Here is a 12,011-nt window from a genome sequence, read left to right as displayed (position 1 = left end):
TGAGTGGGGGAAACCCTGGGACTAAACCCCCTAGCCCACATGATAGGAGACTGATTAGAAACAGTTATAGATGTTATGCATGTCGGGAGTGGGGACACATAGCAGCACAGTGTCCCAGCACCGAGGAGCCTATGCAATGCAACTTGGGGGATTGGGAGGTCCCATGCTCCCTTATCCACCTTGTGGGTGTCGCATTGGCCCCGCATAACTACACCAGACCAGTGAAGATAAATGGAGCAGAGACTACAGCACTTGTGGACTCAGGGAGTGCTATCACCCTTATATCGGGTAAGCTGGTAAAAAGTAGCCAGCTGCTGCAAGCCAAACGTGTAGCAGTGACGTGTGCGCATTGGGCCATGAGCCATTACCCCACCATCCCAGTGGAGATAGAGGTTCAGGGGAACCCCATTGAGGTGACAGTGGGCATTGTTCCTAAACTCCCATATCCTGTAGTTATTGGGAGGGACTATCCAGGGTTTGATAATTTACTCCCCTGGAGAGGCTGGAGGGAGGTGGAGACCCTGTTAGCAGCGACTCATCATTGGGGGAATGTCAACCCCCAATGTTTTCTGAGTTTTCTCAGGATCTAATTCTCAGCCCCGCAAAAGGCCCGGAAGACAAAAAAAGAAAGGAAGGCCGCGAAGGCTTTGGGAACCTGGAGCCTGACCCAGGGCCAGAAGACCGCGCTAGTAGGTAGATGGACACGAGCAGCCATCAGAGAAACTACTAACACGGAAGGTGAGCCGGAGGCTGGTCCCAGCCGTGATGGCGACGAGCTGTTGGAAGAAGCAGAAGCCGGCCCCTGGGAGCTCAGGCAGGTTAGTCCTGGGAAAGAGACTTTCGGACGGGACCAGGCAGAAGACCCTAGATATGATAACGTCAGGAAAGAAGTGGCTGAGATAGATGGGATACCAGTGGAGGGGAAGGTCCGAGGTCCAGGACCCTACTTTATAGTGAAGAAAGATCTCCTGTACCATGTGGTGCAAATGCAGGAGCAGGAGATACATCAACTTCTGGTGCCACAAAAACATCAAAAAGCTATATTGAGCCTCACCCACAGTCACCTGTTTGGAGGACACTTAGGGGTAGAGAAAACCCAGGCCAGGATCTTGCGGAGGTTCTTCTGGCTAGGAGTACATGAAGATGTCAGGCGATACTGCACCTCTTGTCCAGAGTGTCAGCTACATAGCCCTCACCCACACTTACGAGCCCCTTTGATACCTCTTCCAATAATAGAGGTACCATTTGAACGCATAGCCATGGATCTGATTGGGCCCCTAGAGAAGACAGCTCGGGGCCACCAACATGTGCTGGTTGTACTAGACTATGCAACCCGATACCCGGAAGCTGTCCCCCTACGCAACACAGCTTCCAAGACAATAGCTAAGGAGCTAGTACAGATCTTTTCCTGGGTTGGGCTACCCAAGGAGATACTGACTGATCAAGGGACACCTTTCGTGTCTAAGTTGATGAAAGAGCTCTGTTCATTGCTCCATGTACAAGCCCTACGGACCTCTGTATACCACCCACAAACAGACGGCCTTGTGGAAAGGTTCAACAGGACCCTCAAGGCCATGATCAGGAAAGTGGTGAGCCGGGATGGGAAAGACTAGGATACCCTATTGCCTTATCTCATGTTCGCCATCCGGGAAGTTCCACAAGCCTCCACAGGTTTCTCTCCGTTCGAACTACTATATGGGCGCCACCCCCGAGGCATATTGGATATAGCCAGAGAAGCCTGGGAAGAGGAGCCAATTCACGGAAGGAACATAGTCGAGCATGTACTACAGATGAGGGATCGGATAGCTCAAGTTACACCCATTGTACGAGAACATTTGGAGAAAGCACAGGAGACCCAACGGACCCATTATAACCACCAAGCAAAGCTTCGATGGTTCCAACCAGGGGATTGAGTAATGGTCCTGGTGCCCACAGCAGAAAGCAAGCTGTTGGCCCAGTGGCAGGGACCCTATGAAGTGATTGAAGCCGTGGGAGAGGTAAACTATAAGGTGCGGCAGCCAGGCCGCAGGAAACCGGAGCAAATTTACCACATCAATCTTCTAAAACCTTGGCATGATCGAGAGGCATGCTTAGTCACCCGGGAGACCCTTCCCCAGGAGGATAACTTACATGAGCAAGTGAAGATATCACCCAACTTGACGCCAATCCAAAAGATCGAGGCAGCCGACATGATTAATAGCAACCGAGATGTGTTCTCTACAAAACCGGGGCGGACGACTGAGACCTATCACCATATCCGCACAATCCCTGGAGCCAAGGTAACACTGAGACCCTACCGAATCCCGCAGCCAAAAGAGAAGAAATCGAGGCCGAAGTAAAGAAAATGTTAGAATTAGGCGTTATTGAAGAATCCTACAGTCAGTGGTGCAGTCCAATCATTTTAGTGCCCAAACCTGATGGTACCACGAGATTCTGTAATGACTTTCACCGACTGAATGAAGTATCCCAATTTGATGCATACCCCATACCACACATCGACGAACTGGTTGAACGAGTGGGTAGTGCCCGATTCTTGACTACACTGGATCTGACAAAAGGGTATTGGCAGATTCCCCTGACCAAAGAAGCTAAAGAAAAGACAGCATTCTCCACCCCAGATGGGCTATTCCAGTACACTGTTCTCCCTTTTGGGTTACATGGGGCCCCAGCCACATTCCAGCGCCTCATGGATAAGCTGCTGCGCCCCCATACTAGCTATGCAGCTGCATACCTAGATGATGTCATCATCCATACGCCAGACTGGGGAACCCACTTGGAGAAAGTTGAGGCAGTACTACGCACCTTAAGGCGGGCTGGCCTCACCGCTAATCCTGCTAAATGTGCCTTAGGATTAGCAGAGGCTAGGTACCTGGGATATATTGTAGGAAGGGGTATAGTGAAGCCCCAAACTAATAAGCTAGAGGCGATTCAAAACTGGCCCCGGCCGACCCGAAAGAAGCAGGTCCGTGCGTTCCTAGGCGTGGTAGGCTACTACTGATGTTTTATTCCCCACTTTGCCTGTAGGGCGAGTCCTCTGACGGACCTGGTGAAGGCTTGAGGTCCAGACATGGTGAAGTGGACCGACGCTGCAGAGGGGGCATTTTTAGACCTTCGGACAGCCCTCTGTAATGACCCCATACTCATAGCCCCGGACTTTACCAAGGAATTTATTTTACAGACAGATGCTTCTGAGGTGGGGTTGGGGGCAGTTCTGTCACAAATGATTGGAGATGAAGAACACCTGATTCTCTACCTAAGCAGAAAGCTGCTCCCACAAGAACAGAAGTATGCAGTAGTCGAGAGAGAATGCCTTGCTGTCAAATGGGCCATGGAGACACTGCGTTATTACCTCTTGGGCCGGCGATTTACTCTTGTGATGGACCACGCACCCCTCCAGTGGATGCAGAGAAATAAGGAAAAGAATGCAAGGGTCACCAGGTGGTTCTTATCCCTCCAACCATTCCAGTTCCGCATACGGCACAGGGTTGGATGCCACCACGGCAACGCTGATGGTCTTTCACGAGCACACTGCCTGGCGTCCCAAGTTGCCCAACCCTATGGTGTTGAGCAGAGGGGGGGGATATGTGATGGGGCAAGGCTGGATGGCTACAGTAAAGTACTGAGGAACAGGTATGTTAGCCCCACGCTAAACAAATCCCTAGCACCGTGGTAACCAAATGGCAGTTGCTCCAGGTTAATCAAGGCACCTGGGGCCAATTAAGAACTTTCTAGAAGGCAGTGGAGATAGCTACACTGATTAGAACACTTGCAGCCAATCAAGGCAGGCTAATCAGGGCACCTGGTTTAAAAAGGGAGCTCACTCCAGTCAGGGGAGGAGAAGCCAGAGGAGAGAAGTGCATGTGAGGAGCTGGGAGCAAGAAGCACAAGGAGCTGAGACTGAGAGGCTGTGCTGCTGGAGGATTGAGGCACTATCATACAATCAAGCATTATCAGACACCAGCAGGAAGGTCCAGTGGTGAGGATAAAAAGGTGTTTGGAGGAGGCCATGGGGAAGTAGCCCAGGGAATTGTAGCTGTCATGCAGCTGTTACAAGAGGCACTTTAGACAGCTGCAATCCACAGGGCCCTGGGCTGGAACCCGGAGTAGAGGGCGGGCCCGGGTTCCCCCCAAACCTCCCAACTCCTGATCAGACACAGGAGGAGTTGACCCAGACTGGGGGTTCCACCAGAGGGGAAGATCACTGAGGTGAGCAAATCCGCCAAGAAGCGCAGGACCCACCAAGGCAGAAGAGGAACTGTGTGTGTGTGTGTGTGTATGTATATATACACACACACACACACACACACACACGGTATAAATTTTAAACAAACAATTTAATACTGGCACAGAGCGATGATGATTGTGAAGCTTGGTTGAGGTGAAGGAGTCAGAGGGTGGGATATTTGTCTTACTGCTAAATGATGAACTAGCAATTGGCTGAGCCCTCAAGGGTTAACTCTCTCACTCTACAAGGCAGCAGGAATGGAGGGAGATATGCGCATTGCCCCTTTAAGTACACTGCCTTGTTAATTAGATTAGCTTGCTGAGACCAAAGCTGCTGCAAGCTCCCTCCTTCCTGAGTCCTGGTGTGTCCCCCCTGCTCTATGGAAGATGGGGTAAGCGGGATGCAGAAGCTGGGGGTAGGGGGGACACCCTGACATTAGCCCCCTTCTTCTTTCCCTCCCACCCCGCACAGCAAGCAGAAGTCTCGAGGAGCAGCTCCAAGGCAGAGGGCAGGAGCAGCACATGGCAGTGGGAGGAGGGATAGCTGCAATTGCTATCCTGCTGGGCAGCTGCTGCAGAGGTAACTTAGGGGTGTGGGGAGCTGATAAGGAGGCTGCTGGTCCACCCTGATTCCAAGCCCCCAACAGTTGCTCCAACTGGCTGCTCTTCCTGCAAGCAGTAGACAAAGCAGGCGGCTGCCAAACAATGTTAGAAGGGAACATTACACAATTTTAAACTAGCACGTTCCCTAATTGATCAGCAACTTAACAACGTTAACCAGAACGACTTTAAGTGAGGAGTTACTGTACTGGATTATATCAGGGGTATCATATGAAGCAAGACAAATTTGTTGTACATGTAGCTATCTACTTAGGTTAATATGAAGAAATCAGAGGGGAGCAACAAGTTTGGAAAATACAAAACTTAAAGGTTAAGGGAGGAGAAGATGTACAGCCTATATTAGATAACTGATAGTTACCGTCAAATAGATGTTACAGAGGACACTGAAAAGACTAAAGTTAAGCGCTTGCGTTAAGCCGGAACTCAATTCCATGTTGCATTTCTAGAATTAACCATCAGCAATATTTAGGAAATTAATATGAAAATATCTTTATACTTACTTGTCAAGGAAGTCCTTGTCCACTACCGCACAGATATCAAGAAGAGGATTTCCCATTCCAAAAAGCACATTTTCTCTACAAAAAAAAAAGTTTTTCAAATGTAATGTTTCTAGTCTAACATTATATTGCATTGACAAACAACAGATTAGGACAAAACTAGTTTTGCCCAACCAAAAGCTTCACGGTCAATTTGCCTGGAATTCAGACGGCACAGTTAATCTGAACAAAATGCAAACTTGTATTCTTGCTTAGTAAATTACGTAGAATACAAAAGTCTCAAACATGTAAGACTGCACATTCATTTAAGCAACCCTTCAATCAGGGAATGAGCCTTGCATGCTATAATCTGTAGTTTTTAAGAGTCGCACTTGGGTTGTATTTGCAGGTTATATAAGGTGGCAACAGTGGAACAGATTGTAGAGTTCCATGAGCCGGAATTTGTTGTATATCTGAGCAGCCACAAATTTAATCTTATAAAAGTAATTGTTAAGAGCAGTATTTTATTCTGCACGAACCCTCATCTATCTTTACAAACAGTATTTGTTTACTGATAAAATGTTGACTTTTTTAATGCAGAAAAAAATTAAACATGCAGCAGTATGATGCAAAGCAGAAAGTTACCAAAAGGCATTATCTAATAATCAAGTATTTTTATTCTAATAATTTCAAAAAAAATTTTTTAGCATATTCAGTTATCTTACATACTTCAGTGATACAGTAATAATGAAGAACTAGATAGTACATGACACAGAGGGAAACGGTAGTGAATGCAACTGTGCCCGCTAGACTTTCTAACACTAGATTCAAATCCATCACATTCCCCACCAAGCCAACACCTGCTGGCTCCAATTGGCAGGTTAAACACCAATATCATCTAGCTACTGAAATCACTTCTGAAAATTTAACAAAGAAGCCATCAATTATACACCTTCTTCCCCATCAACTGCTCATTTTTCAAGGGTTTTCATTAGGCCAATATTCTCCAAAGCACTACCACAGTATTTCAGCTTTAAAAATCTAAATGGTCAAACAAAGTCAGGCAACAAAGTAACTTAACGTGGCGGTCTTTAACTTTCAGACCCTTCTTCACTTGTGACCTAACCAATAGTTGAAGGAGTTTCCATGGCATTTTGACAGGTTGTCAGATATTAGAATCATGCATGGAGGTATAGCTGTTCTGCTGACTCATCTGGCAGTTAGGCCAGATGGATTTTACTACCTCCTACTCAAAAGGATAAAAAAAGCTAGCAAACCTAAAGGCTGGTCTACACTAATGCTGTAAGTCAATCTAAATTACGCTACTTCAATTATGTAACTGAAGTCGCCATAACTTAGGTTGACTTAGCGCAGTATAAACACAGCTGTATGTCGATGGGAGATGTCTCATCAACTTAACATGTCTTCACCAGAACCACTAAATCAACACTGCTGCATCGATCACAGCAGTACGGATTTAGCCAATATTGTAGACATGGCCTAATATGGGAACAGCTAGAAAATTAAATGGGAGGTCCTATAGGAAAACCATAAAAATAGCAAGCCCAGGAAGCAGCTCTGGCAGCTATTGTTTCCCACTTCTTCACCTCATTCTTGCCTCTCTCAGTTATCTCCTACCACAAAGTTCATGCTAACAGACTCGCACTATCCTTACCCAGCCAAAAAAAAAACAAACCTTGCTTTCCTCCCCCACTGCATATTGCTAAGTGCTTCCAAAAGCTCAAACATCTGGTCTCTTTCCAAGAAAAGACTCACTCTTCTCTTACATTTTTGTCATATTCCTGGTCAAACACCACCACTTTTCCACTTTCATTGACACCAACAAATGCAGTGTCAGTTACCTACTTGCGACTTTCTCCTAAAAACATCTTCTCTCCCATCACCTACTTCCCTTCAACACAAGATTTGTTGACCATTCAAAGACATCTGCCACAATCTCCTTCTTTCCCATCAAATTCTCTCTTCCAGCTCCATCATTACCACCTAGAACTTGCACTTAGGACAAGTTTTCATGACAAAATTTGCCAGCACAGCTATGTTGGCCAGGGGTGTGATGAGGTACAATTTGTGAGGTGCTGTGCCAGCAAAAGACCTGTGTAGATGCTGTTATAATGGCAAAATTGCACATTTGTTAGTATAGCTTATTCTGCTTGGGAGGAGGGAAGAGAGCCCAGGCTGGAATAAGCTTGTGAGGGAGTGGACCAGGACCTGAGGCCCCCTGCTGGAGGCCTCGCAGCCCTGCCACACCTTACCCTGGAAAAGTGCAGTGGAGAGGATCCTCCAAGCTGCCTAGAGTGACACAATCAGACAGGGGCTGCAGGGAGCAGCCAATCAGGACCCAGCAGGCTAGTATATGAAGAGTTGCAGAGCCAGCATAGGATCAGTTCATTGCTAAAGCTAGAGGAGAGTGGATGGTGTGCCTGGCTGAGAAAGGTACAGGACCTCAGGGAGAGCAGTGCTTGGGGGCATGCGCACAGGGAGTACTTGAAGGTGCTCCTGGCTGGCTGCTGGGACTCAACCAGGACAAGGCCCTGAGGTAAGGGTGAAGAATGTACTGGGGACACAGGGAAGTGGCCCAGGGAATTGTAGCAGCGATGCAGTTTATTTAAACTGACATGGCAGAAAGCTGCTATCTATAGGTTCCCTGGACTGGAACTCAAAGTAAAGGGTGGACCTGGGTCCCCACCACCAGCCACTAGGAAACTGGCCTGGACTTTGATACATCCTAGAAGGGGAACTGAACTCTTTTAGTGGTCCAGCTGAAAAACTGGGGCCAGAAAGGCCCAGAGACACAAAAAGTCTCCAGGGAGAGAAACCTGGGGGACATGGCCCCATACCAGGCCCAGGACTGCTTGAAGAGCAGGGACAATTCGAGGAAGCCCAGAAGGGGCTGAGAGACAGTTATGACCAGGATTCTGCAATAGGCCCTGCTGGACTGATTGAGGAGCAAGCCCAGAGATGAGGCTGCAGATAAAGAACTGTTACAGAGGGCACAGAGAAGCCCCTGTTGGATTTGTATCCCAGAAGGGGTTTTATATGATCTCACATACAGACTATGTATGACTCAGCCGGAGGGCTGGGTCACTGAAGACTCATCACAAAGCACAGAAAAAGTACAAGCAGACGCACTCGGCCAATGGGGCTATACTAGCAAAAATACAGCTTTGTGAGTATAAACTGTATCCACCATACTAGGAGCACTATCCTGGTAGAGTATAACAATATACCATATATACTCGTTCATTAGCCCGTTCATTTATAAAACTGACCCCCCCAAGATGGATAGGTTAAAAAAAGGCAAAAAACTGTATGACCCTTTCATAAGCCAATCCGATATTTCAGGGTTTGGCAAACTTTGGTTCACAGCCCATCAGGGTAAACCACTAGCAGGCCGGGACATTTTGTTTACCTGGAGCATTCGCAGGCATGGAGCCCCTCAGCTCCCAGTGGCCGTGGCTCGCCATACCCAGCCAATGGGAACTGCGGGAAGTAGTGGCCAGCATGTCCCTCAGCCCACGCCGCTTCCCACGGCTCCCATTGGCTGGGAACGGCAAACCCAGCTGAGGGGCTCCATGCCTGCAAATGCTCCAGGTAAACAAAACGTCCCGGCCCGCTAGCGGCTTACCCTGACGGATTGGGAGCCAAAGTTTGCTGACCCCTGATCTACAATGACAATGTATTAGATATTAAGTTCAATAGAGCTTAAATTCGTCAAATTTTGGCGTAGACCCTTTGATAAGCCGACCCCCGCTCTTTGATGCGTCACTTTTTTACCAAAAAAATTTGGCTTATGAACGAGTATATACAGTAGCTACACTGACAAAACCTTCTAAGTATAGATCTGGCTTTGCTCTCCATCTGCTCCAGCAACTCTATTACCTCCCACTCTCTTGGACTTGTCTTCATACTCCTTAACACATCTCTCCCTGCTCTGGAGCTTTCCTAATACAAGCTTTTCCATCCTCAAAAAAGCCAACCCTGGTCCCCAAATACTTCTCCAACTACCTTCAGCTATAAACTCTGGAATTTGTTGTCTACAGTCGTTTTAAATTATTTGTATTACAGTAGCACCAAAAGGATCCCACCAAAATGGGGCGCCCATTGCAATAAGTGCAGTACAACCACATGGTCCTTGCACTGAAGAGATTACAGTCCAAGGAAACAAGACAAGAAGGGGTGGGAGGGAAACACAGGCAGAGAAAAGTGACTTGCACAAAGTCACATAGCAGTCAAATGGCAGAGCTGGAAGAGAACCTAGAGCTCCCGACTCTCAGACCAGTGCCCCGTTCAGTGGGCCACACTATTTTCGTTTATGAATATACATGTTTAAATATAGAATTTTTCAAATGTTGACAAATCTTGTGTTTTTAATAGGATCCAAGATTAAGTATGTTGTGCTATGAAGTATATTTGTCCTTGGCTATATACAAAAAAGCCCAAATAGTGGGTATAATCCCTGATATTCCTGTTTTGGTCAAGGTACTTTCAATTATAAAATACTTCCCCCAAGTTTCTCTTTCATCTCCACCCTGGATTCCCTCCAATCCATGTTCTGCCCTTCTATTCTATTAAGCTGCTCTTTCACCAAGATCTATATTGACCTTCACCTGGCCAAATTTCAGGGCCCATTCTACTCCACATCTTCTGCTTCTTGACATTTTATTCAACTGAGGCTTCTGCGATAACATCCTCTCGTTTCAAATACTACTTCTTTGGCAGCCCTTTCAGTAGACCCTCCTTCTCATGTACCATCCATGAGAATCCTATGTGTCTCTTACTTGTCACTCTTCCACTTCTCTTTTTACACCCTTTCTTTGTGAGATCCTAGCTACTTTCATAGCTGCATTCCCCATCTCTACCTCAATTACTCAAATCTACCTTTTCACTCCTGACTTAACAGGAATGTACCAATATATGGGTTTGGCTAGATGAAGTATTGTGTCCATTTTTGGGCCCCACACTACAAAAAGGATGTGGAGAAATTGGAAAGAGTCCAGCAGAGGGCAGCAAAAATGATTAGGAGGTTGGAGCACATGACTTATGAGGAAAGGCGGAGGGAACTGGGATTGTTTAGCCTGCAGAAGAGAAGAATGAGGGGGGATTTGATAGCTGCTTTCAACTACCTGAAAGGGGGTTCCAAATAGGATGAATCTAGACTGTTCTCAGTGGTAGCAGATGACAGAACAAGGAGTAATGGTCTCAAGTTGCAGTGAGGGAGGTTTAGGTTGGATATTAGGAAAAACTTTTTCACTAGAACGGTGATGAAGCACTGGAATGGGTTACATAGGGAGGTGGTGGAATCTCCTTCCTTAGTGGTTTTTAAGGTCAGGCTTGACGAAGCCCTGGCTAGGATGATTTAGTTGGGGATTGGTCCTGCTTTGAGCACGGGGTTGTACTAGATGACCCCTTGAGGTCCCTTCCAACCCTGATATTCTATGATTCTAAGACATCTCTTGGGTCTCTTGCCATCAACTCAAGCTTAACTCTCCTCTTTCACTGCTCCCACCACCATTCTCCCTTTCACTCCAGCCCATAAACTAGGAATCATGACTATTCTCCATTGCCTCACACATCTAATTGCTATTCAAGTCTTACCATTTCCTCCTCCAAAACATTACCAAGAGGCTACAGTTTAAAAACTCATCCAGGCACTAACATTTCCCATCTTAATCTCTTGGGCTACAAAAGTATATTATTTAACATGGTCAATTACCACCCTGATGATGTATTTGCCCCTGACCATTTATTCCCCCTTTCCATTTTTTTCCTTGTAAACTGTACAAGAAATAAATAGACCTTTACTACATTTTGAGTTCTATTGGAAATCAATGAGACAATAAGTCTTAGAGTAAGCACCAGTAATGGAATAGAGATGCATGACCACATTTCCTAGTATACAGGTATCAAATTTCACCCTTGCCCACTACCAAAGGCCAGAAGCTTATATCTTTTAAGTACCAAATTCACACAAACATTTACCAAGATAGAGCCAAAATTCTGCTAGAAGTTGACCCAATATAAAGTTAAATTAGAATTTTGGTAATTCATAACCCTAAGCAAGCAAAAACCAAATGAGAATTGCTGATTTTTAAGCTGATTTATAAACTGAAAAACCAAGTTTCTCACTTTGATAGTTTAATCATACAATAGAAATTTTATAGTATGTTTCAGTAAATATGGCAATGTTAATAGCCAAGAATGTTTTCAAATTTAGCAAAAACACTAATACAAAATAAAATATGGAGTTGACCAACTAGAAACTGACAATTTACAGTAAGTGGAACTAAGAATCACTGAATATTGTGTGTGTGTGAGAAACAGTTAAATCTTTACAACATTACAGACTAAATCCTCATTTCAAAAATAATCTTGCAGATTAGATTTTTGATATTCATAGATTCCAAGACCAGACAGGACCACTGTGATCATCTAGTCTGACCCCTGTATAATACAGGCCATTGAACTTTCCCAAAATAATTCCTCAAGTATATCTTTTAGAAAAATATCCAGTCTGGATTTAATAATTCCAGTGATGAAGAATCCACCATGGCCTCTAATGGTTAATTGCCATCACTGTTAAAAACTATGCTTCAATTGCAATCTGAACTTGTTTTCCTTCAACTTCCAGCCACTGGATGGAGCCCATTATTAAATATTTGTTTCACAGGT

At 45.7% G+C, this 12,011-nt stretch overlaps 1 protein-coding gene across 7 annotated transcripts in view; it reads right to left on the bottom strand.

Moving 5' to 3' along the window:
• ADK (adenosine kinase) overlaps window positions 1–12,011 on the bottom strand; it is a 566,325-nt gene that overhangs the window by 518,248 nt on the left and 36,066 nt on the right. For 5 of the 7 annotated variants that reach the window (XM_045025033.1, XM_045025027.1, XM_045025029.1 and 2 more), the window contains exon 2: window positions 5,346–5,420. The exons of the other annotated variants lie outside the window; for them this stretch is intronic. In XM_045025033.1, coding sequence (XP_044880968.1) covers window positions 5,346–5,420 — 75 coding nt within the window. The remainder of the gene's footprint in view (window positions 1–5,345; window positions 5,421–12,011) is intronic. 7 annotated transcript variants of the gene reach the window in all.

This window comes from Mauremys mutica, chromosome 7 (genome assembly GCF_020497125.1).
Source record: "Mauremys mutica isolate MM-2020 ecotype Southern chromosome 7, ASM2049712v1, whole genome shotgun sequence".
Taxonomy (NCBI): domain Eukaryota; kingdom Metazoa; phylum Chordata; order Testudines; family Geoemydidae; genus Mauremys; species Mauremys mutica.
The sequence above is the reverse complement of the archived record's forward strand: the minus strand, read 5'-3'. Positions and strand labels throughout refer to the sequence as shown.